This window comes from Sapajus apella, unplaced genomic scaffold (genome assembly GCF_009761245.1).
Source record: "Sapajus apella isolate SASKATOON/1434 unplaced genomic scaffold, GSC_monkey_1.0 scaffold6, whole genome shotgun sequence".
NCBI lineage: Eukaryota > Metazoa > Chordata > Mammalia > Primates > Cebidae > Sapajus > Sapajus apella.
This window is the reverse complement of record NW_022436946.1, coordinates 78,253,455-78,280,848: the sequence shown is the minus strand read 5'-3', so window position 1 is coordinate 78,280,848 and position 27,394 is coordinate 78,253,455. Positions and strand designations below refer to the sequence as shown.

General features: G+C 37.0%; 1 protein-coding gene across 3 annotated transcripts in view; it reads left to right on the top strand.

The window, feature by feature from the left end:
- COL19A1 (collagen type XIX alpha 1 chain) overlaps window positions 1–27,394 on the top strand; it is a 340,055-nt gene that overhangs the window by 30,476 nt on the left and 282,185 nt on the right. For all 3 annotated transcript variants that reach the window (XM_032275604.1, XM_032275605.1, XM_032275606.1), the window contains exons 3-4: window positions 9,796–9,870; window positions 11,071–11,170. In XM_032275604.1, the coding sequence (XP_032131495.1) occupies window positions 9,796–9,870; window positions 11,071–11,170 (175 nt within the window). The remainder of the gene's footprint in view (window positions 1–9,795; window positions 9,871–11,070; window positions 11,171–27,394) is intronic.

Here is a 27,394-nt window from a genome sequence, read left to right as displayed (position 1 = left end):
ATTAATTATTTTTATATCAGTTTTTTTGGATTAGCTTTGATGGAACTCTGTTCTCCAAGGAATCTTAGATAAGACTTTGAAATAATAGTTTGAGATAAGTTTGCTTGACTATGAAAACCCAAACAAGGATCAGCAATATTCCAACCAAAAGTCAAAAAGGTTGCTTCATCTTTCTCAGTTCAGTCCATTTAGTTAACTCTTGTTTTGCTTGATATGCATGAATGTTTCAGCTCTTCATGAGTTCTGTACTGTTTTCCTTTATTCCAATGTTACAATTTCGAAAGTTGTCAGAAGTCTGTATTTCAGAGCACCTGTTACAGTTCTATAGCTTATTATAAACTGTCTTTCGAAAAGGATTAAAACAGGACAACAATTGTCTGTGAATAGCAAAATGTCCAGGGTAGTTACAGTTAGAAACACAACTGACAAAAAAGTTTGGTTATCTCCCTGGTTTACAGTAACTTAACACAGCAACTGAGGACTAAGCTTTGATTTTTAGCTTGCCCAGATTCCTTTCTAAGGGCTCTGGGGTTTCATGCCCTACAAACCATAAATTCTCATCAGATGGGCTTTACTTAACCCTGTATATCATGACTTACTTTCCAATCTGACTCTGGCATAACAAGGGAAAAAAAATCAAAATATTGTACCCCAAAGTATATTTCCTTGCCATACCTGGAAATTGCCCTGCAAAGTCTCTTGCCTTCTGCTTTTTTCTTGATCTCATTTAACATATACTTTTTGGGCTTCTCTTAGAAGTTCTTCTATAGGTATATCTTTCCAGTTTTCTATGTTTTGTAATTTCTTGTTAATATCTGGCCAAGTATTAGTTACAAAATGAAGCTTTAACATCCCTCATTTGAGGGGGGTCTTCTAATTCTAGACCTGCATATTTCCTCATTTGCTCTTTGAGTCTTTGTAGGAATTTTATAGGTCTTTTTATTATCTTTCTAATATTTTAACACTAGGCCTAGAGGACTATTAGGAGAAAACTGTTGCTAGTTTTATTCTTTTTGTCTCTTACCTTACTTGGGGTATTTCTCATCTTGATAGTTTTGGGGTAAAGCTTAATTTCCCTTACTGGAAATTTCTTGCCTTTTGGGGTGAGGCTCAATTTCCCCTACTGGAAATTTTTCGCCTTCCCTTCTATAGGAGGTTTCTGTGAGAGGCTCAATCTCCCGTAATGGAGATTTTCTCACCTCTTTTTAACCTCCAGGACACTCTGACCAAGGAATACTTCACCATCCCCCACAGCTTTTCTTACCTTGGTATGTTCTGACCAAGGAATACTTTACCACCCCCATGACTTCTCTTGCCTTGATATGTCCTTACAAAGGAATACTTCACCACCCCTGTGGCTTTTCTTACCTTGGTCCTGACCACCAAGGAAATATTTGTTGCTATTGCAACATTTCTTACCTTGATCTATGCACAGAGTTACCTGGTCACCCTGGTATGTGATGATCTTTTTTCCCCAAATTGTTGGTCTGTTTTTTCCTGCATTGCTGAGAATCTGGGTTTATTTATCACACTGGCTGGGTCTTGATTCCTTACTCCTGAGGCTGCTGCAATGAGGCAGCAGTGTGCGTCTTCTCACAGGAGAGGTCTAGACCGTCCCCAGAGGAGAATGGGAATTCCAGATGAACCCCCAATTAGTTAAAAAGAAACTTTCAGTCCCAAAAAAGAAATAGCACTTGAATCTAAGTTTCCTCAGGAAGGCAATTTACTTGTATAGAAAGGTGGTGTGTCTCACAGCTGGAGCAATGGCGAGAACACACCTGAACAAGGGAAGGGAAGGGGTTCTTATTCCTGATGCAGGTAGCCCCTACTGTTGTGTCATTCCCCTATTGGCTATTGTTGGACCACACAGTCTAAGCTAATTCTGATTGGCTATTTTAAACAGAGCAGGGGTATGAGCCAGAGTGGTGGGGTGAGCAGTTTTGGCAGGACAGAGAGTTACAGAACAGGTGACTGAAGGTGACTCAGGTCAGAACAGGTAACCAGGGGTGACTCAGGACGGAGCAGATGACTAGGATGAGTCAGGACTATAAATATGTGCGTTAGGAGTGGGATGCACAAGGGGGACATGTAGTTTTACTCTCCGGTAACCAGGAGAACAGATGTGAACTACTGATTAGAGCTGGTGGGAAGGTTGGTTACTGAAACTAGGGGCAAGGAGACGAAGAGAACAAGTAAATTAAACTTTAAAATGGTGGACAAAGAACACAGAAACTGAACATACTGGTGTACTGATTCTTTGAAGAGAAACTTGGAGCTTACTATATTTAACACTGCCCTAATGGAATAGGTTCCTTTTTCTGTTCTAACATATGAATTACTCTTATAACTGTCAAACTGTAAATGTTATTTATCTCACCTGTTTTATTTCCAAGGAAATCAATATCATGGTATTCTGAAGACCAGAGGTATGAATCACCCTCATTTATAGCATCCCGCCTCAGATCTGTTTCACTGCTAATGCTCTGCTGCCAAAACTTTGCAAGCTACCGCCCTCTAGAGACTACCATTGAAGAGGTGGGCACATAAGATTGTAAGGGCTGGTTTTGAGGGATAAAATTAGGACAAGATTGAACCCTCCAAATCAAGAAGGGGGTACAAAAAATGCCCAACTAACTGGTAAAACAATTTTAGTTGCCTTCTAAACTATTATGTGTCACTTTTGCATATACCCCAACCACAAAAATTTTCTGCTTATTATGAAATTAAAGGAAAATATTTAGTAACAGGATAAAATACCTTGTAATAAAGCCTCCTGGGTATAATACTCCTAGTCATAAGTTGTGATGATAAATATATCTATACATATATACATATTTTTAATTATTTTTCAGAACAATGCTAATGTTTTGTATAGCTAATTGCTATAAGTCTGTAACAGAAACCAAGCTTACAGTAGCTCAACACATAAAACTTAAAAATAAGTCAGTCTTGTAACTTTGCCTTTTGGTTTTATTATTGGCCTTTTTTTTTTTTTACTGAAAATAATAATTTTGTAATAATATATAATGAATGTCTGTCTGCATCCATACCTATATGGCCTATAACAATTAATTGGCTATGTTTTTTGACTCCTAAGGCCCTCAGCTGTAGGGAGTCCTACGGGGGGGTGGGGGGGTGGGGGGGGGAATGACACTGTAGAATTATGACTTCTCCTGTGACAAAACCTTTTTGCTCCCAAATACCGGTATATGGTGCAATACAAAAGTGGTGGGAAAAATAGATTTGTCTGCTGTTAACAATTCTATAGCAATTTAAACACTAAGGACCAGGTGTTTCTTGCATATAATTTGTAGCCTCCTCAGGATGCTACACCTATAAAGGTAAATTGGCCATAAGAGAGATTAAATTTATTAAATTCTATTTAATGTTGGTCCCACAGTTTTCAAATAAGATTTATCATAAGGTTCATATAACCCTTAATAAGGAGGGTAAACACACTGTAAGTCTAATCAAAGAATAAGAATAATGTATGTGGGGGTTTTTCTGGCTGGTTGGGTTGTTTATGGCCCTCTGATTCTCCCTATAACCTTGTATGCCTAAATCTTCACTATCTTTATTATATTTGTTACTATATTAACATTAGACATTTTCTTATAAATGTTATGCCAGAAACAGTAAAAGGAAAGGCACAATTAAAGATGTGGATCATGATAGCTCAGAAAACAGATCTGATCTGGGATTTTTGTTGTTGTTGTTTAGGCTGAACCCTAGGCCTGACTCCATGTCACCCCTTAAACAATTGGCTATTACATCAGGACAACTATGTCCTCCCTCCATTACCCAAATTGCTAATATGTAAAACTATTACTATCAAACCAGACTACTCTAGGAATGAACCATCCTAGCGCCGTGGGACCTTGCCAAATGACCATATCAGACAACTCTAGTAATGAGCACCTTATGACCTGCTGCTGTTGGCCTGAATATGCATTCTGTGGAATGCTTTTTGACCAAGAGTGGGGACTGAGGACTAAGCTCTGATTTTTTTTATCTTGCCCAAATTCCTTTCTAAGGAATCTGGGGAGGCATGCCCTACAAATCATAAATTCTTGTAACATGGGTTTTATTTAACCTGTATATCATGACTTACTTTCCAATCTGACTCTGGCATAAGGGAAAAAGTTGAAATGTTTTACCCCAAAATTGTTTCCTTGCCATACCTTGAAATTGCCCTGCAAATCTCTTGTGGGAAAAAAATCCACATTCTACAGAGAATCCCTTTTCCCCTTTGTTTTCCTTCCTTTCTTTCCAGATTCAGGATAATCAATAAGAGCCAGGTACCCTTTTAGGTCTGATATGAAACATTTTACAACCTGCTCTTGCTCTGAAGTCTGCTATCTAAGAGATTTCTCTGCACAATAAAACTTGGTCTCCACAATCCTTTAACTTAACCTGAGCATTCCTTTCCACTGATCCCAGGTCTTAGATAAACTCAACCAATTGTTAACCCGGAAATGTTTTAATTAAGCTACAGTCTGGAAGCCTCCCCCGCCCCCACTTTGAATTTTCCTGCCTTTCTGAACCAAACCAATATATTTCTTAAATATATTTGATTGATGTCTCATGCCTCCCTAAAAATATATAAAACCAAGCTGTACCTCTGCTACCTTGGGTGCATGTTCTCAGGACCCCCTGAGGGCTGTGTCGAAGGCCATGGTCACTCATATTTGGCTCGGAATAAATCTCTGAAAATATTTTATGGAATTTGACTCTTCTCATTGACAGTAGTTTCAATTATGTGTTATAACTCCTAGCATTTTTAACTTTAAGATAAAACTTGGTAAGTTGCTTTAATCGTGTACTAACTGCAGACAAGGTTTGCTTCTTAATTAAGGGTGTGTTTATTCCCTATGTCCCCAGTTGTAAAGCCAGCAAGTCAAATAGCTCTCAGAACCCAAAAAGTACTTCCTACCCTTAAAACACGTAGCAAATCTTGCATCTGATCTGCAGTTTGCCAATAATCTTTAAGGCTGTTTTTATTTCTCAAAGATTAAAGTCATGTGAACAGAAAGGTACTACAGATTTATATTCCCTTTAAAAATTACTTGATCCAAGCGCTTGTCTTACTTTACGACAAATTCATCAGAGCTCTTTCGACAGACATTATACACAATAGTACACGCATAGACACGCAGAAGGAAATCTAGTTGCTGGATGGGGCCCTTTAAGAGACAGGGCTGGGAAAACATACAGAGGTTTGCTAAACAAAGCTTTGCCAAGCAGTTACAGGCCATGCCACCAGGATGTAAAAACAATATGGAGGCTTGTAGTATAAACCATACAGACATGCAAAGCACACCAGATTGGCCACAGCCCAAGACTAGCCCCACAAATCCTTTTTTACAATTAAGCTTTACAGAAAAAATAAACAGTGATCATTAGGGAGGGGTTCTGGCTTAGCAAAGAGGGAAAATATCTTTAAAGCTTAACTCCTGATGGGGTGGAGAAGGGGAAAGAGAAAAGTTTTTAAATACCCGGGGAAGAACTTCTTATTTTTATGCAACTAATTCCTCCACCAGGAAGAAAAGATTAAGCTTAATTACTGTCCAATAGAGTTAACCCCATTAGCCAGGGAAGGGGAAGGCTGTGGCAGCAGGGAGTAGGGATCAGCTGGGCGCTGCTGCTTACCAGGTCCTGAAAAAGGAAGGAAAAGACCAGGTAAAGGTCCCCCACCCCAGGAAGCGACAGGGGGTGATGGTGTGGTTTCCTATAAGCTCAGAAGTCCAAGGAAGAAAAGGCTTAGAAGCCACAACAAGATGTTTTGTGTTCCCATTTCAGTCACTACTTCTTGAGTACCCACTTTGCACACCAAAAATGTTGCAGGACTTTTCCTTAGTGCAGCTAAAGATGGCGTTCTTTGACTGTCCCATGGCCTTGAAAATTCAGGCTCACAGAAAATCTGAATGATGAGTAAGACAGGGTTTTACTGGGTGAAAAAGAAGGAAAGGGGGAACAGGGACTCTCTCTAGGCCAGAGTCCCTGCTAGAGCACTTCCTGCCAGATTGCTCAAATCCCAGTTTCCACAGGAAGAGGAAGGGCCTGGTTCCTCTCCACTGCAAAGGGTGTGAACTTCTCAAGGCTCCATTTCAGTGGGCAGTCTTGTTGGAGTTTCTCCAGGGAACCCCTCTGACCTGGCTGTCTCATTAATAATTTTATTTTGGTGAATAATATTTTTCTATTTAATATATCTGTGAGTTTTATCTAGTTGTTACATGTATCAATACTTTATTCTTTTTTACTGCTCTACAGTTTTTCATTGTATATGCCACAATTTAATTATCTTGCTCCTTCTTGTTGATAAACATTTGGGTTGTTTCTGGTTTTCGACTATTATGAGTAATGCTGCTGTGAATATTCTTGTCTAAAAGGGCCATATACACTCATGTTTTTGCCCTCCTTTCTCTTGGTTCACTGAATTTTCAAGTCATACAGTTCATATATATTTAGCTTTATTAAATACTGCCAAACAGTTTCAGAAGTGTATTAATTTCCACTCCTACAGTCAATGTAGAAGAGTTTTTGTTGCTCCACATCCTTGTCAACACTTGGCGTCCTCAGTGCTTTAATTTTAGCCATTTAGTGGCATCTCATTGTGGTTTCCTTTACATTTCCCTGATAACTAATAGTGTTGAGCACCTTTTTATATATGGGTTGACGATTTGGATATTCTCTTTTGTGAAGTGTTTAAATCTTTTCACAGATTTTTACAATAAGATTTTCAATCTTTTTTGTTATTGATTTATGAGAGTTCATTGTATATTCTGGAAATGATACTGTTATACCTCAGTGAGTTGGAAGGAAAGTGCCACACTCTTAAGTTCCAATTGGGAGTCCTTTATTGCCAGCGACCAAGAGACAGTAGCTAATGCTCAAAGTCCTCTCAGCCCCGAAGAAGGGGCTTGATTCCTTTTTATACTTTGCTTAAGGTAGAGGAGGGGGAGTCTAGCTGAAGTGGAATTTACAGAAGCAGAACAAGCAAGTTAGGTGAGGAGGCTGGTAACTAGGAGGCAGGAGGTTCCCATGATTGTTAATTACTAAGGACGGTGTACACAAGCAATTCTTATGATTGCTAGTTACCAAGGGGGATATTCAGTACTTGCCATACAATCAATCAAGGGGAGTATTCACAATAGCAAATGGGCTTGCCAAGCAGGATATGATTACAATAGTTATATGCCTCTATAGTTCTAAGTACAGCATGACCCAGCACAGTAGCATGACCCAGGTATGCACTTAAGGGAGAAATGGCGGGAGGGGTGAGGCAGAGGTTAAGATAGAGTCTGTCTAGCTCTCAGCAAGATGGCATCTGTCAGGCCAACACAGGGTACGTTAGCACAATACTTTATTGTATATATGGACTAGAGGTACCTTCTAATTTATGACTTGGCTTTTTACTCTTTTAGTGTTGTTTGAGCAAAGATTTAAATCTTAATGGAATTCAACTTAGCAATCTTTTCTTTTATGATTAATGGTTTCTGTGTTCTTTTCAAAAAATCTTTGCTATCCCAAGTTCATGAAGAGTGTTTCCTTGGAGATGCTTTATTGTTTTACCTTTTGCATTTATTTCTATGATTATCTTTAGTTTTTATGCATGGTGTGAAGGTTCAAGGTTCAGTGTTTTTCTATATGGATATTGTATTGACTCAGCACCGTTTAGTAAAATGACCATCCATTTTCCACTGAATTGAGTAACTTTTCTGTGGTAAATAAGGAAACCATATCTTTTGGGGTGTGTTTTTGTTTTTCTCTATGTGTACCAACACCACATTATGTTTTTTATATCTGGTAGTTTAAGCTTTCTAGCTCATTCTTCTTTAATTTTAAGTTCTCTAGCTTGTCTTAATAGTAAATTAAATTAATCTACTTTTTTAGCTTTTCTTCTGTAGTGTCATATAAATTTGAGAATCAACTTGTCAGTTTCACACACATACACACATGTCCCATATCGTTGGGATTTTAATTGGCATTGCTCTGAATCTAGAGATAAAACTGAGAACTGACATCTTAATAAATTTAAGTTGTGCATTCTACGTATTTTGTTTATACCTTCAGTTATTTAGGTCTTTAATTTCTCTTAGCCATGTTTGGTAGATTTTAGTGTTCAGATCTTGAATGAGGTGTTTGGGTTTAATAAAAATGACTATGAATCTGAATCAATAATTGGCAATGTTTATAAAATCTCAAACAATTTTACTATTATTTAGAGGCTGCAATTGTATTAAGATCTCTCAGATAGCAATTTCCATATTAGCTAAGTAATATCTAAAAGTATTCAGTATTATAATTTCACTTACTTTACAAATTGTGTTCAAAATGTTTTTTGCAGTATAGTTGCTTCTTACTTTTAAATTTGATTAAGTGGTAGGATTATTTAGAATCTAATTTATTTCCTGGTTAAATATATTAAGATGATACCCTGTTGCCACACCTGAGATCTGTGATATATTTGTTAAATGAAGGGGGAACTGGTGAATCAGAAGTTTCAGTTTGGTTTTAAGTAGTTTACCTCCTTTCTATATCAAAAACTTCTCGCTCCGCGTGGTGGCTCACACCTGTAATACCAGCACTTTGGGAGGCCAAGATGGGTGGATCACGAGGTCAGGAGTCCAAGACCAGCCTGACCAACATGGTGAAACTTCGTCTCTACTAAAAATACAAAAAAAAACTTAGCTGGGCTTGCTGGTATGCCCCTGTAGTCTCAGCTACTCAGGAGGCTAAGGCAGGAGAATCGCTTGAACCTGGAAGGTGGAGGTTGCAGTGAGCCCATATCGTACCACTGCACTCCACCCTGGTGACAGAGTAAGAGTTCGTCTCAAAAAACAAACCAAAAAACTTCTAAGTTATTAAACCCAAACATCAATTTTAGACATAGAGAATTAAAGTTGTGATTGCATGATGCCAAAATATTTAATGAATTGAGTTTAAATTTTTAAGCTAAGAGTCTTAACTCTCCAGTAGTACAGTTATCTTGGCATAATTCAAAAATTGGCTGTAATTTTGTCTGAATTAACTAGTAAATTTGCAGATTTACTAGTTTATTTGCAGATTTTACTAACCTGATTCCATTTAAACATATCCTAAGATACTGAAAAATTGATGTTTGCATATTCATTACTGTATTAGTGTGTAGTAATATTAAACATGTACACTCACTGAGTTGAGACTATCTTTTGTTTCTTTGAATATCACTAATTGCCTTGGCACAAAAGTAAACTTTCTCAGTGATTTTATCTATTTTTTAAAATTATAGACCACTTTTATATGGTAGAGATCTTTGCTTCTTAAATTTTATATTGGTAACTTCCATGTATGTTCCCTTTAGTTTTAAAAGTTTAGTATCACCCAACACCAAAACTTGAATTAAAGTTGTGATAAAATATAGTAGTAGTTCACTTGTTTTACTATTGTATGTTGAATATGAAAGTTTAATGATGTTAAAACTAGCTTATTTCCAAATATCAAGGATACATAAAGTGTTCCAATAATAGTTATAATAATAATGGCTAAAATTATAATAATAATGGCTAAAACTAACAAGTATTCTTGTGAACCAAGCAGTGTTCTTAGCACTCTACGTAAATAACCATATGTAACCCTCACAAAAACCCTGAGGTGGGTAATGTTTTTATCCTCATTTTACAGAAATTTAATAAATGGTTTAATTTATTTCCATTTTATCTTAAGTTTCTGACTGTACTGTGTATTTCAAATTCATTTGAAGAATTTAATAGAAAACATAATGCAAATCTTCTGTGCTTTTTTTTTTCTTAATAGAAGAGTCATGCCCTATCCTGAGAGTAGAGAGACATCAGCTGACATATGACAATATAAACAAACTTGAAGTTTCAGGTATGCAATATAATCCTTTGCAAAATAATATTTTATCTAAAATTATCACCAGTTACTAGATATGGAATACATGTAGGTGAATCTTTGACACTGCAATTTAAGATCATAGCATTAATATAAAAATGTTAAGAATTATTTTTATTTATTTTTATTTTTTATTTTTTTGAGACAGAGTCTCACTCTGTCGCACAGGCTGGAGTGCAGCCATACAGTATCAGCCTGCTGCAACCTTCACCTTCTGGGTTCAAGCAATTCTCCTGCCTCAGCCTCCCGAGTAGCTGGGACTACAAGTGCATGGCTAATTTTTATATTTTTAGTAGAGATGGCGTTTCACCATGTTGGCCAGGCTGGTCTGTAACTCCTGGCTTCAAATGGTTCATCTGCCTTGGCCTTCCACAGCGCTGGGACTGCTGCCATGAGCCACCACACCTGGCTCATAAAAATTTAAGGTAGATGATGTAGAAAAAATTCTGAGAGCAGGGTTCTATATGTTTAATCTGTGATCAACAACACCTCAACCTCTTGGAGAAAAAAAAAGTTACTTAAAATTATAAAAGTTGTGTCCATTGTAGACATTTTGGAAGAAGAAAAAAAAAATTGTGAGAAGGAAGATGTCACCACCCAGAGAAAGACAAGATTACCATTTTGGTAATCCTTTTTATCTTTCCTTTTGGTAATCTTTCTTTCTCCTTCTTTTCCTCTTCCTCCTCCTCTCTCTCTCTCCACACTCATAATTCTTCCATTCCATTTTTAAGCATTTCTTCTCATCAGTATACATTCTTTAAAGCATAATTTTAAAAAAGTCTGCTTAGATTTAAACTGAATGGCTGTACTATTTTTAATCTAATTTTCTTTCTTTAGACATCAGAGCTGCTGCAATGAGTTACACTAATTTTTACTTAAGATAATTCCTAGGGTAAAGGAAATTAAAATTGAGCTTTTTTGAAATATATTCATGATTTTTTTTTTCAGAAAAATGGCTCTATGTTCTATATGACAAAGTGAATTTCATTCTCTTTTACCCTAAAAGGAGAAAAATAAAATCAAGAAATTTTGCTGATCCCAAGCAGCACGATTTTATTTGAAGTAGATCAATCAATAGTTAAGGGCAACACAAAATCCTGTTTAGAAATCAACATTTCTATTAGTTTATTAAATTCAATAAAACTGCTGTATTGAATCGTTTGTTACCTTTTACAGGTTTTGATCTAGGAGAGAGCTTTTCTTTGAGACGTGCATTTTGTGAAAGTGATAAAACCTGTTTCAAATTGGGAAGTGCACTTCTTATTAGAGACACTATGTAAGTAAAAAAAATTATTTTCTTCATGTTTAATAATACTTCATAAATTATTTTCTAAGGAGATTTCAAATAATTTATTTTAAAAATAAAGTTTCTTAATAGCATCATCCTCACTAGAATGCAGTGGTAAGTGTTTTGTTAATGTATTTGTTGTTTATAAAAATCACTGCAATCTAATCTTTGTTCTACAGTGTAAATACCATTTATACGTACAGAAAAAGGCATGATCATTAAAGAATAATAATTAAATCCATTTCTGAAGAAATATTGTTTATGTTTAAAGTAGATTTATTAGATTTTTCAGTGTAAAGATTAAAACATAAGGCATTATATAGATTCAGAGCCAAAAGACTGATATTTATTGTATATATTTTTGGATTTTCTATGCTTCTTAAGTTAAAATAACAGAATTTAGCTCTTATGTGCTTCTTTCATCTATTCTCCATGTATAGAGTACATGGTAAATAAAAGGCTGTTATGTGCTTTTATTTTTAGTCTTGATACTCATTTAATTTTAAAACAGATTTACCAGAGTTTTTCCCTTGTTATTTTTTCTTTCTGTTTTCTATGGATACACTCAGATTAAAAAAAAAAATCACTTTCCATTCAAATAGTGACAATTGGTCAGCAACCTTACAGGGCAACAATGATTCCCCATATAACCGGCAATAATTAAAGGATGAATTGATAGTAGCTCAGAAAGCTGAGTCATCATACAGCCAGGTAGTACATATGGTCAGGATAATTATTCCAGGAGTCCAAGCTAAATATTCCCATATATGAATATACTGCAATAAAAACCCAACAAAATTCTATTTGGCTTAATATGCAACACAAATGTTTTTATGTGAAAATAACGTATGTATGTTTTCATTTCCTGAGCAGTAGCCTAATATTTAAGACAGGCAAGACTGGGACAATCTCAAAATTTGAATTCTTAAAGGCAAATAGCATTAATCATCTCATTGCCCTTCCTCAGATGTTCTGAGTGTGAATGAGGTTCATAACTCACTTTTTCCTTGAGAAAAGTTTCTTTTAAACCTATTTTGTGATACTTTTGGTAATTTTCATTTAATGACTGAAATGGTTCCTTAAAAGTAAGCTGCTTAATCTTTGACCAGAAATAAGAATATTAAGGAAGGAAGGAATTTCAAATCAGGGGATATAATGGGTGATTATTAGGTGGGACACTTCAGCAGATGTAACTGTATGGACCTGCGCTATAGCGGCCGCTGTTTAGGTGGTCTCATAAGCAGGCATTAAACTCTCAGGGCACAGCAATTCCATGCTTAAGTATGCATATGTCATAAAGAAAAAATGAGAGGCACAATACTTCTTATGTGTATATTCTCTCCCACTGTCTTCTTTTGGATTTAAACCCCTGTAATTCTGGCCAGATGGCAAAAAGATCAGAGTGAAACCTTTTAAAATTCATTGGACTACATGTGAGAAGACTTAGCTAATTTTAAGTAGCTATATTGGAAAACTTGCTGCCACATTTAGACAATGCTATTTTTCTATGAATTCATGTGATAAATATTAGGCATGACTTGAAATTTGTTTTCTGAATTTTGGGTTCTAACTCACTGCCCAATAAATGTAAGTGAATTCACTGGTTCTTTGGAGTAGAACCCTGGTACCTCCACTAAAGGAAACCAGGGAGTGTCTGGTTTAGCTGACAGTGAGTGTCAAGTAGCTTGGCTCATTTCCACTTACATTTCACTTGTTGAGCCAAGTATGCTAGGATGCTTCTCTTGCATGATGCCATTTTGATTTTTCAATGAGACTGGAGTAAAGTTGCAGCTATTTATGTATTCATAAATAAGCTGCTTTGCAGAGTCAGCATGGGAAAAGGCAGATACTATGTTATGTGGAAAATGCGGATGCTTTCTGTGCCTGAGCTTGCTTTTATTTTTCTGGCATATCCCAGGTGAGATTCATGAGAGGAGAGGCTAATAAGTATGTTGGTCTGATACCTGTTAGGCATACTCAATGCCTTGAAGCTTGCTTAATGTAAAATTCCCAAAGATTGCTTTTGCAGGGGCTTTACAGATAAACATCTGTCAGGTCCAGGACACAGGTACTAACAAGGGTGAATCATGATTTACCCTTTTATCTCTGGATAACAATGCATTAACCAAGCGCTTCTGCTCTGGGCGATGGTAGCACACCTAATCAGCTCCCCATGGTTCTTTTTGGTCCTGTACCCATACTAAAGTTATAGGGAAGCTTATGATAGGCCACACAGACAACACATATCTTCCCTGAAGGACAGTCTCTTCCCTGGCCATTCTCCTACTGATGGTTAATTGTGGAGGCCACACTTTAAATATCCAAAGAATAACTTATAAATTATACCTCAGACTCTCTCCACAGGAGCCACAATAGCCAACCATCTACAGTGAGGGGCTTGGAGGGTCCATGGCCAACACCAGGTTTTTTCGTTGTTGTTGTTTTCCTACCTTTAGGGGCATTGGGGCAGGCATTAACAGATTACTGTTCATCCCTGTACCTGGTTGGAGAAGGTCATCTTTCCTCTAATAGATCTGGCCACATGGCCTGTCCCTACATGGGTCAGCGACTAACTAGCTAATTCTGTAACTTTCAGGTAATTAACCACAGGTTAAGCCCTGATAAACTGCCCAGTATTGGTGCAGATTACCACAGGTATCACCTCCTTGATAATCACTATCTACACTGCCTTGAGTTCAACTTATTAACTACTTTATCTACACTTGGTTTTAAACTATATGGTGTCAGTATTAGGCTGGACTCTGGCAACAATGAAGGCAGCAGCAGTATTCTGGCTAGATCAATCTGTATACCATGCCCTATCAGGAATTGCAGGGGTGCCTCAGGCTCCATAGCCTTACCTTGCATTAGGACAATAGGCTTCAAGACCTCTTGTAACTCTGCTGCTAAGGGACTTGTACTCAGCGTACCTCACTGCTGTAAGTAAGTGCCCCACTTTGCTAAAGTGGATGTCTGCACCATCCTTATCCAGGGGTTGCTTACCTATGAGTGTACCTATCCCACTGTTGGGCAAGTCATCTGCATGATGACTGTAGTCTGTTCTGCCATGCTCTTATAAGCCTGAAGGGCAGCATAGGCAGTTACCAACTGCTTCCCAGTCCGGGGGTTGTTATTCAGGAATGCACCCATCCCACTATTAGTAACTGCTTCTCTATTAATAAAAGACTGGAGCTCAGCTCCCTTCCATAGTTGAAACCAAAAGCCTACTGGCATTCTCAGGCACTCTGTGCACTGCCATAGGTCCTATATCTGTGGTCACATGCACATCTAGCTACAAGGGCACCTCTGGTGAACTACCTGTAGGGCTTGTGCCTGCTAACTAGCCTGTGTGGCTACCAGGAAGACTGTCTTATCCTCATCATCCCAATCCTAGGCAAGAGGAACGTTGCTGCTTCTAAATCTCCAAGAGAATCAGAGGTTAACATAACATCATTAAGTTCATGACACATGGTGGGGCTATGCATATAGCCCTGCAACACTGTGGAAGTTAATTGTCACTCTCCCGTGAAGGCAAACTGACAGCCTTCTGCCTCCCCGAGGGCTGCCATAGCAATAGTCACTTCATGTAGGCAGCGCCCACATATGGGGTGAGAACAGCAGCTAGAGAGCCAAAAGCACTCAGGGGCACTGAGCCCAGGACAAGATTCCTCATGTGGGAGGGAAAGTGTTTATCATCTGGCCCCCAGGTATTCAGATCAAATGGCCTGCTCTATACCCATCTCCCAAAGTATTTGCACCAAATGAATATATGACTATCCTTTACTCATAGTTTATGGTATTTCTGTGGCATCATCGCAAACAGTCCATATGGCTGCCATTAGCCACTCGATTAATGTGTGTTCACCATGCCCTGTGCCAACCATTGGTACAGCTACAGCTGCTGATGAAGGGAGGGGTGAGTTGTGATAAAAGCCAGCTTCTCCATCTCAGAGGTGGAGCAAGAAATGCTGTCAGCCCCCTCATCCCAAAGGTGGAGTAGCCAGGCAGGGAGGGGTTCTGGGTGCTACTGACACTGTTTACCTAACTCTCATAACTCAGTGGTGTATGAGCACTATAAGAGGTGTGTGTTCCACCACTGCCAGGGGAGCCCTGGGCACTCCTCTGGATTCCCATCAGATGCTCATGTTCCACCTTATGACGGATGATAGCATGAGCCCGCAGTGGAGGAGCCTCCTCCTCCTCAGGATCAGACCAGTTGGGAGTGTCCAGCCTGGAGGATGGGCTCAAGGTCACACTAACAGCTGTTGTTAAGTCCTGTTCCAGGCTGTTTATCTGGGCCTCCAAGTACACTGCTTGCACCTGGACGTCCCTCACCCACAGGTTCTGCTTCAAGCTGTGCACTTGGGCTCCCAGGAACATGGATTGTACTGGGAGGTCCCTTACCTGTGGGACTGAGCATGTACTTCACGCAGTACAGTCAGAAATGCCCATCCAACTCTGCCGGTAAAGGTGCATTCCTTCTCAGTGTTGTGTGCTTCCAACTGCCTCAGTGCTTTCTCCACACTCACAGGAGACCCATCCACTGCCTCCCACATATCCATTGGGGCCCATCCAAGAAGCACCGCTGCCACTGGGTACCACAGCCCATGCTGCAGCCGCATAGGCAACCCGGGATCCCTCAGGGGTCAAATACCCACTCACCTTATCCTGCCAATTGTCAGGTCCATGACTACACCAAATGTTATGCTTGGGGTCAGGTTCTATCTCATGCTGAGGTACAAAGGGAGTGAGTGGGTGAGCAGATAGCTAAAAGAACACTTGGAAGGCTATAGGCAGGTGAAAGTTAGTTTTATTCAGCAGCTCTCTCATCAGCAGCTTACATACACTGGCTCACTCACACTGTTTGCCCTGTCTTGGTTGCTTTGTCCGGCAGCTGCCACACACAGCTGGATGGCCGGCTCTCCCTTCAGGGTTAGCAGCTTAATTCTTTCTCTCTCTGGGCAGGAGTGAACTGAACCATGTCCTGACTCCCCGCTGTCCATCAGCAATGACAGCTCTGGCTGTCTCTTTCATTGGGCATGAGTGCACTTACACAGTGTCAGCAGGGCAACTACCCCTTTTACAGGCAATAGTGGCCTAAGGCCAAGAGATGGTCTTCCCATGTTGTGGCTACATGGCTGTGATAACAAATGGAGTTATATGCCTGTGCTCTAGAGTAACTGCGTGTTTACCTCGTCCTACCCTTGACCAAAACACATCCAGGTTTCTTACAACATCATTGTACACTTAGAGATGGCGCAGGCTCAAGGGACTTCTGAGGGGCTTTATGTGTTTTGTTGGATTTAAATTTATGTCCATGTCTTCTTTATTTATGGGATAGCAAATGGTAGGTATTTGGGGACTTTAGAAGATTCTGGGTGGCCTGCTACCTAGTTCTCTAGAGTCATTTTTTTAGAGGAAATTTTCTTAGCTTCTTCTATCTACAAGTATCCCTGGTTATTTAAGAGATAATTCATTATTTTTATACATGTTGATAAATCTATATCCAAGAACATAATACTTTGATTATTTTTAAATTGTGTTTTGGCAGTTATCAGGGGTAATTGATAAAGTATTAGTAAAAAAAGATAAAAACACACACAAACACACATGTGATTATCTAGCTTCCATTAGTTGCTTCAATAGAAACTTAATTTAAATAAAATGTTTTAGTATTGAATATTTTAGATGAATGTTAAATTTCTACATGCTGTGGGTTCTGAAGGAGCAACACACTCAGCTTGACTGGCCAATGAAGAAATTGATTTCAAATGTACCAAGGAAGTGAATTTTCTGATTCATTGTTTAATTCAAGTATGGTAAAGAGCCTTAACTCTTAGCCTCTTGATAGCTACTGGCTGTCTGGAATGTTGCAATGAGAAGGATTCTGGGGCCATAGTGCGTTCAGCAAATTAAACTGCTATGACCCATTAAAAAAAAGAGGGAGGGAAGAGTGAGCATATGTGTTTCATATCTATGGTCTCTCTGATTTAGGATGATTTCTATAAGCTGGTGGCTTTTGCAATTGAAGCCGTGCCTAAGAATGGGGGAAATGAGGCTATGTGTGAAAAAATCAACACAGATTAAATTTAACACGATGTATGAGCTTGAATAATATAGTTAGACACAGTGATGTAAATGAGATATGTGATTGCCTTAGTATTTGTTACAAATAACTAAATCTCTAGTGAAGAGGAGTCATCTTTCTCCATCTATTTCTCTCATTAGATTGATGTCTGCTTTATGAAAATAAAGACAATTTTACCTGAAAATAAGAGGTAGCTGGTAGGAGTTATTCTAAATTATGTTTATGTATTTATAAAAATAATAATCTTCAGCAAGTTGAAAACCAAACTATAAGTTTGGAAGATATGTAATGTTTTTCAGAAATATTTGAGCTCTGGACTTTAACAGTTTCCTTGAAAATAATCCTAAATATGGACAAAACTGTTATTGTGTTGTAGCATGATTTGTACCTTATCTATTCTACTGTTTAATGATTTATCCCATGGGACTACCTTTTCTACATGGACCTTTACTTCTTCAGATTTTTATCATTATAAATAACATTACAACACACAAGAAAGTTGTTTTTCTCTGTATTTAGGATTATTTTCATACAACTGATTTTTAGAAATAAAATTACTAATTCATTTTTAGGGAGCTTGATATATACTACTAATTATATTCCATCATTGTTTTCTCCATGTATTCTACGTATTTCTCAATATCTTCTGTAGCACTAGGTATTCTCATGTTAAGATTTTGTGTCTTGTTTAACTTAAAACTTATGCAGTTACAAATAGAAGCTGTAGTTTCTATTTAAAAATGTCAAAGAAGTTCCTAAAATGTTTCTGTTTTTCTAAAGGGTGAATAAGAGGTAGCATTCAGTAAGTCACTAAGATGAATGCAGTCTAATCTAGAACTTATTCTTTTATTCAACAAGCATTTGTTGAGCACCACTATGGGCCAGGCAATTTACTAGGTTCCAAGCTTACCTTGGTAAAAGAATGTGGATCTAGTCTTTCTTTCCTAGAACCTGCTAGAAAGATACACAGTGCAAGGAAAAGCTACACTTCCCTCTTGCTTTGCCTTGATAGAAGGCAACTGAAATTTATTGCCTTCTGTTCTTCAAGCTTAGACTGCATAACTCAAATTTCACCCCTTACAAAGGCTTAACTTCCTTAAGCGTCACACACAAGGCTGATTTTCAATGTTTTCATTCCTTCCCTCTTAAGGGACTATTTTGTAACCCATGGTTCATTTATATTACTCCTCTTTGAGTTCTCTCCAAGTTCTCAAAACAAATTCAGAGCCTGAAAACTTATTCAGAACTCTGATACCGAAGCATCTACTTGCTGAGTGTTTCAGAAGGATTACTTTACAATTTCATTAAGCTCTAGAGAATGCCTATTTATGCATCCCTTGGGTTTTCATTTGGGGCATTCTTTCATTGTATAGATAGGAATTTTCCTATATAAGGATAGGTGACTTAGTTACAAAGTTGTAGAGCTGTTTTTATAGGATTGTATGACTGACACATGATTGTATATGTCATCACTGTATTTCCTTCATTGCAGTTTGGCATACTAAGAATCTGAGGTTAGTCATTAAGTCATATGTTTTTTAAATGGAAAGAACATATACAAATATTTACTTCTCAATAGTCAAAAGAACTTATTTTTTCTAGAAAATTTAGAATTTTTAATAGGCAGCAATAATAAATTTCTTAGTATAGAAATAGCTATTAAGATGTAATATAATGTGAAATATCAGATCACTATTTTCATTTACCAATTTTGCAAACCTTTAATATTATCAACATCAAATTTAAGTAAATTGTGATTTTCCTCTTTCAGATTTCATATAATTCAGCACTGGGAAAAGTAGAACATATCGATAATTAATCGTATATGTGTAAATTCTACAACATTCATATGACTTAAAGTTTTTTGTTGGACTTGAGCATTTATCTGTTAGCCAGAGAGAAATAAGTTTATTTAAAAGGTACAGAAACATTTTAAATTTAATGTCTATTTGTGAATATTAGTAGATAAAATCTTATAAAATTAAATTTTTTTTGTGTTTCACGAGTTAAAAATGGAAAAACCATAAATAGATTTATATATTTAAGAAACTAAAAAGTTCTTACAGTAATAAACAATAATGTCTATATTAGTATAGACATTATAATATTAGTGCCTTCAAAGAGTGTATTCTTAACAATTAAATTACCCAAAAATTGAATGGAAGTAAGAAGCTGCAATTCATTTACACACATCCAATTTCTAGCCTCAAATGTACATAAGGTTTCTAAGGAAAAGAGGGTAGATTCTCATTTCTGAGGAAAAAAAGAGTAGTTTTTCCCTTGTCTTGTTGAAACACAGGACAGAACACTAGTGAAGAGTTTGCAGAAAGAAGTGTAAGATATGGTTCTTGTCTCTAGGAAGTGTGTGATATCTCCTTGTAGGGGTAAGAAATTAAAACAAACAATTATAATTATAAGCATACAGTTAATGTTTTAAATGTTCAGAGGAGGACAAAATCCTTCATAGTTGAGATGATAAGAAAAAATATCTTGAAGACTATGAGATTTAAACTGGCCTTTGAAGAGGCTATTGAGAGTCAGAGATGATGAATCAAGTAATGAAGAAAGGAAAAACATCCCAGATGAGGGAAGACCCTGGGAGGTTAGCATATGGAAAAATACAATAAATATTATTATATCAGATAATTTCTATATGAGAAAAATATTGACAACCCAGTTTATCCATATCCAAGGTGGCAGGCAGTTTGATTTTTCTCTGATGCTCACCAACATTACATAAGCCCCTGGCAAAAATTTCAAAGAACTGATAATACGATTTTCCCTGCAACTCCAGGTGGTTTAAGTTCTAATGAAAGTCTGTGGTCATTCAAAATAGGTAATGGGTTTCTCATATGGTATCATATAATCAGAAAGTTATTATTTTTCTTTAGACTCCACTGCTCACATCAGAACTCCCATTCTTTGGCCAGGCAGGTAATTGTTCGGATATATAAGCCTTACAGGGTAGGTATTACATCCACCCGATTCACGTTTGTGTCCTTTATGGTACCTGACACACAGTGGTGTTTAGTGCTAGTTGAATTGGTATAATCTTAAGTTTAAATTAAAGGGGTATTTGAAATTTATTGGTACAGTTACTTGCGTATTTTAGGCAACCAAGAATTTCTTTTTATCAGCACATCTAGAAGTAAGGCACCTTACTTCTAACTCTTGTACTACATCTTTTCACCAAAGAAGACTTAAGGACAAGTCACATGTGACTACCCAGTTTCCAACAATGATAATTATCCTAATAATACCACCTTATATTTATGAAGGTTATATGATTTACAAAGTAATTTTGCCTTTTTATATCATTGGTACCACAATGACTTCTGTGATGTAGTACTATATCACCATTTTATAGATGAAAAATGAGGTTCAATGACATTAATTCACCTAAAATTTCAAAAATAATAAATGAAACAGTTGTGTCTAGAGCTCAGTTCTTCTGTCTCCAAATCCAGAATTAATTTCTACTTTATTATGGCTGATTACATGTAAATTAGCTTATCTTGATATGTCTATAGGCCATTTACTTTGATAGTAGTCAGGTACCAGCTAAATGTACTAGTTAGGAATCATAATAAAGCAAATGTTGTCAAAAAGTAATGAAACTAAAGTGCTCTACTCTGGTAATTACTTGGGCCAGTCTAATAGGCATTGATTAATCTACCTCTATTGTTGGATTATATATTAGAGCTTTTCCTTTTACCAATCATTCTTTTATCCAGTAAGTCAACCTTATAAGGGACAGCAGAGCTTTTGCTTGACAGGGTTGTGTGAATGTATCTGTGCAGTGTACACTGCAGGTTTTCAGAGTGTACAAAAGCAAGCAGGCATGTGAGCATGTACTTTAGTCCTATTTTTAATCTTAATTTGGTTCATAAAAATGCTATGAGGACTACTTAGTTCTTATCCTTAAGTGGTTGCAAATGTGTTGCTTTTATAATGATTGTAAACCTACAAAGAAGCATGACCTTAAATTTATGAATTAGAGAATTGACTTTAGTAGTGCATGAGGGTTTGTTTTACTAGTGCTTCAGAATAACTTTATAGCAACTCTATAAAGATTTTTTTATAGGCTGACTGGACTCTATGTATCATAAAATAGCATTAAATAGTCTAATCCTGCTTCTCAAACACAATCAGATTGTAAGATATAATTATCATTTCAATAATAAACTTTGAAACCTATGTCAACCAAGGAAGAATAATTGTGCCAACTGATAAATCATTACTTTATTGTCATTTCAATTCTTTTAACTTAACCACAAATGCTAATCAGAAAATAAACATGGTAGGAGAAAAGCTATGCTTATGTAAGCTCTTCTTACCTAAGATTCATGTAAGTTTGCTATATCTTGTTTATTATCTCATTTAGGTCAGCACTTATAGTTCCTAAAACACATTTTTTTCCAGATTAGGTGAAATTTTTATAATTTTAGACTAAAATAATAAAATATTAAAATTATTAACTTCATTAATTCATTTCACCATGGCTATATCTAAGTAATTTGGAAACAATCATAAGTTCAGTGAAAATGTTAATATGAGCACATGTGGTGATGCCATGCAGAATTTACATCTGGTTGGTTTAATACGAGATTGAGTTGACCAGATGTTTTATGTTTAAGTTATTTTTCTTATGTGAACAATCTCAACTTCTTTTCTCTACTTCATAATTTCTTAGTTTCAGCTGTCCTCCCTGGAGGCCACTCTCCTTCTTTCAAAGGTTAACCCCTTCACTTGTGCTCTTAATCCTCTCCCAGCCAGCCTCCTCTAAGACCTTGATCCGCCCGTGATCCCCCTGCTCTTGGGTCTTCAATGTTCCTCTCCACAGTATCCTGGCCTCTTACTCTACAACTATATACTTAATCCTTCCCTATTATAGAAACATTTTCCCGGGGCAGTCCCCTTTATTCACAAACTTCTTAAAGGAATAATGTTACTGTCCACTTTTACTTCTTCACACATCCCTTAGCCCATTCAAATCTGACTAGGACTTCATGAACACTATGGAAATTTCTTCTTCATAGTTGCTGGTGACAGCTGTCCTATCTCCAATGCCAGTGTTGACCTAGGTGTTACACTGCCTTTGTGAACCCATTTCTGTCTCTCTCTGTCATACCATGCCCACCTTTTCTGCCCATTGGATTCCTACATATCCTAGAAAGCTTAGTACACATGCTACATTCTACACTCAGCTCTCATTAATGTCCTTCAAGTTTCCTCCTTTTTTTGGTGGTCCAAACCACTTTTTCTATAATTCTTACATAATTCTGACTTATGTAATCTAAATGTTCTCAGACCTCATTAATATGTGGATTTAAATGATATTAGATTAACATCAATGCCTAACTTGTTATAACTTCTACTTTCGATATACATAACTGCTTAAAGCCTACTCTTGTTATTTCTGGGAGCCCCAAAGATGATGCACATGTGTTATATTAAAAAACAAATATGCTTTTCTTCTTGTTTTCTAATTTTCTCATCAATGCATGTCGCCATTGCCATTGCTGGGAGTCCTCTCCATGAAAATGCTTCTTCAAGACCCAACCAACCTCTGCTAATGGCTGCTCATTCTTAGCCCACAGGTACCAGAGTTACCTGTGGCTTATGACTGAGTGAGGTGTGCATGTATGCTTTGGAAGGTGGTGGCAGAGATCTAAAGACCCCATGTATAACTGTCCCCTGGACTCTGCGGCAGTGTTTCTTGGGCACAGAGCCTCACAGAGTGTTTAATAAATATTTTATCAACTCCTGGCTCACCGTCATTTGTGAGGCTCAAAAGCTAGTAGAGGCCAGGCACAGTGGCTCACACCAGTATTCCCAGCATTTTGGGAAGCCAAGGCAAGCAGATTGCTTGAGCCCAGGAGTTCAAGACCATCTTGAGCAACATAGCAAAACCCTGTCTCTACAGAATAAAAAAAAAATTAGCCAGATGTTGTGGTGTATGCCTGTAGTAGCAGCTACTCAGGAGGCTGAGGTGGGAGAATCACTTGAGCCCCAGAAGGTTGAGGCCACAGTGAGCTCTGATCATGCCACTACACTCCAGCCTGTGTGACAGAGTGAGACTCTGTCTCAAAAAATTAAAAAATAAAAGATATGGATACTAAGCAATTCTTTCTGTTATTCTCATGTTTGCCTCTGTCTTCTGATTTACCCAAGATAAAAATTTAATATTTCTTTTGGTTAAGAGGGCTATATAGAAAAAAATATTTTATGATATATTATCATTATTTGTGGTATGTTGTCATTATTTCTACATTCAGCTTAGATGCCAGTGAAAGAAGAAATTCTAACAAAGTATTTTATTCAAGTCCCAGATAATAATAAACACTCACTATGAGCTAAAACCTGAGAATTTAAGGATGAATAGACACACTCCCTACCATTGGTCTGTTTGGAAAGACAAGCCGAAAATGAGCTGTTATGGAATATAATAGCAATTTTTAGATCTATGTACGATAAACTCTGAGAGAATAGATGAAGCCAGGAGAAGCTTCATAGAGGAAGTAAAAAGTTGAGCCCTTGAAGTATGAATTCACCAGGTGAGCCCAGGGGCCGATGCGTGTTTTGGTAGTTAGAGGGAGCATCATGGTAGTTTTAAAGGTCAAAGCAATTTGAGGGATAGTGAGAATCCCATGTGGTTAATAAACACACGTGAGAAGAGTATCTGGAGGTGGAGAAGACTTGAAAGTGTGGACTGTTCTGAGCGGTCTTACTTGCTGGTCTGAGGGTTTTAAACTTTATTCATATTAAAAAAAAAAACTGGAGGTGTGGTAGCGATAGCATTACCTGCTAGAAATAAACAGCTGAGTGCATATGCCATTGGGAAGCTCACAGCTTTCAGTTAGGTCTAGGACCTCCCAGACTGATCCTAAAGCAGCAGCTGAGCTCTTGGACCCAAGGATACTTCAGAATTTAGAGGATCTTTTGGGGGCAGGGTTGGGTTTAGTCCAGGGTTTAAAACAAATCTTTCCTGGCTGAGGGACACCTGGTAAAACTAACCTTCAAAGAATCCTCATTTCTAAAGAGCAGATTGTCTAATTTATCCTTGGTTTTTTTTGTCAGGATGACATCCAGTAGGAGACATGTTTTCAATGGGAAGTCATTTACAATGCCACATTGAACACGTGCTAAACAGAACAGGCATGAGATTATTATAGAGAGTCATCCAAGCTTTGTTTTCCCATTAACAACCTATCTGTCTGAATCCCCTCAGCAAACACAAAAGGGCTAATATTTCAGAGTCTCTGTGGCTGTGGAACTCCAACATCATCACCCAGCCTGGAAGGAAGGCATTTCAGACAAACCCTCTAGGCCCTGCTAGCCAAATTGCTTGTAACTGACAGGTGATGGTGGGTGTCAGCTGGGAAAGAAATTACTTACTATAAACTCCAAGCATCTCTCACTTCACTCTCAGGAAATGTAACTTGTGTCATATTTCTCTTCCTGGAAGATATTCAGCAAGTCAGAGGCCTCACTGATACTTGTAAATACGGAAGTTCTTCCTAAATCCTGCCTCACACTTATTCAGAATGGCAGAATTAATTTGGAAGCCAGTTCTTGATATTTAAAAATAGATTTTTTTCCATTTAGCCATTTAATTTTATAAGCAAATATAAATAAATAAAGCTTGGTCTTGTTAAATATGATCTGGAAAATTCACTCTAGTGCTATCAAAATAGCACTTTGCTGCAAGGCTTATGCTTTGAGCTGATTGAAGAATTACCTCCGGAACCATTGTAACCAGTGATTAAACTTTTTAAACACTTTGCTGTGTGAATGTATCTTATACTCAATTTTTAGAACATCATTTACAAAATGAAATTTGTCTAGAATAATAATGTCATCTTGCTTTTCAGTTTATGAGCACTGAAATTGTAAAAGTTTGTTCAACTTCGTTCTTTTTTATATTTTAATTCTTGTCTCACATTCCTTATTATTTATTTAAGCAAATGAACAAACAAGAAACTGGTAATGATGGACTTTTCTTCCTCATCCTCTCTTGTTCCGTAGCCTGGTTTTATCCTTTCGGTTTTCTATGTTTGAAACAGAGCTGTTACTACACAGGGGTGTAACCACATTACAAACTGTGGTTCTTTTAGGAATACTGAACAAAAACATCAAATTGAACTTGGTATACAATGAAATTGCTAATTACTTAATATACTAAGGAGTAAACAAATTTGTGAGCTTCATTATTGTTTTTATTTTTCTTGACAACAAACCACCAGGGCCTAATCATAGAGAATAAATGCAACCTATCTTTGCTTCTATTTCCCCATAAAACAACTGTCAATAAATATGAGCATGTACTTTAAAATAGTAAATTAATTGTTAAATTTTCTGCTTTTCCCCAGCTTTGTCTTGCTTACAATGCTAACCATCTGGAAGGGAGTATGAAAAGCAAAGCTTATACTCTTAAGGCAGTTTTTATTGGTTTCTCATTAATTGGACAGCCGGGAATGCTCATTGTTTGTTCAGTTGATCTCTGTCCCTGGGAGGCCAGATGCTTCACCTTCGTTAAGTTAACTTTGTGGATAGCAATGCCAGGCCCTGACTTCACAATTCAGGGAATGAATAGAATGATAATTTACTGTATGCCAGGAAAGCCATAATGTAGGATTGATGCAAAAGTTGCTCTTTCTTTCCATCATCATTTGATGGAAAGAATAGTCACATGATCATTATTTTTACATTTTAAGAACTTACTTATCTTTTAGTTAGGTTACCATTCTACTGTTGTTCTTCCCAAAGTATTAAAATCCCAACGTATTACTTTTCATTGGGAAAATAAATACAGAGGTACTACTTATTAGAACACTTTGTACCTTTCTTCACATTCCCTAGTTACTAGTACACATACTATTCTCATAATTTTCACTACTTCCTGAAAATTGCATTCCTCTTTAACGAAAGGCTTGGTGAACCATGGCACACGTTTACCTATGTAAGAAACCTGCAAATCCTGCACATGTACCTCAGAACTTAAAATTTAAAAAAAAGAAATGCTTGGTGAAAACTTCTAATTTTTCTAGAAAATGATCTAAGAAATAGAGAGAAAATATTCCTGATTTGTTTTCATCTTCTTTAGCACAGATATCTTTCCAAAACCCAATAAGCAGTAAACTTTATTTTGAAGTTATAACTGTGTGTTTTGTGATACTTCCTGACCTACGCTCAAAATATCATTAGAGGAAGGAACTACAATAATTTACCTTTCAGGGCTACTTGTCACCTAGGATGTGTGCAAATGTCAAAATAAATACTTTGCTTGGAGTGTAAAATATGATTCATTGTTGTTGTTGTTAATATTATAGTGTGATTGTAAACCTTTTATTTATTCATTTCTTGAAATTAATATATTTACTTATCCCTCCTTAATACCTAGAAAGATAGAGACCATTTTCCCCCTCATAGTGCCAAAATATTACTTTTAAGTCAGGTTGGTAATGATGAGGGGAATTTTATTCTTAACCAAAGGGAGACAAGCAACTTGATATATTCGAAGAAACTAACCTTGGAATTAAAAATCATGAGCTCAAGTTCCAACCTAACCTCTGGCAGAGTAATGGTGTAGTAGTTATTTAATGTCAGCAGCTTTAATTTCTCATTTATGAAGTGAGATGATTGATCTTAATTACTATCAAACTTCCTTCCAGCTTTAGGAGTATAGAACTGCAGGAAACTATGATGTGTGGTTTCTTGTGACTGAACATTTCCAAGGACTGGAAGATTTCTATGAAGAACACTTTTGGTGAAATCTTAGAGCAGCTATTATATTTTGCTACAGCCTGTAGAGATTTTAAACTTCTTTTTGAAATTAAGAAACTGATGTGTTGTTAATGGACTTTTTTTTTCAAAGTTTTTAATTAACCTGCTTTAGAATCACATAAGATTTGACTTTTTCCTCTGCTGTTTTCCTGATAAATGTGATATAGCACAGTCTCATAAGGCATCCATATTAAGGCCTTATGCAAGCTAACATAGATTTTATGCTCAATACAAGTGTTGAGCACCTGCTAGGACTGGTTATAGGCATCATTGTGGATTTTTATGAATGGAACAAATTTTTATGAATGCATCCTCTATTCAAGGTACTAGTCTAGGTG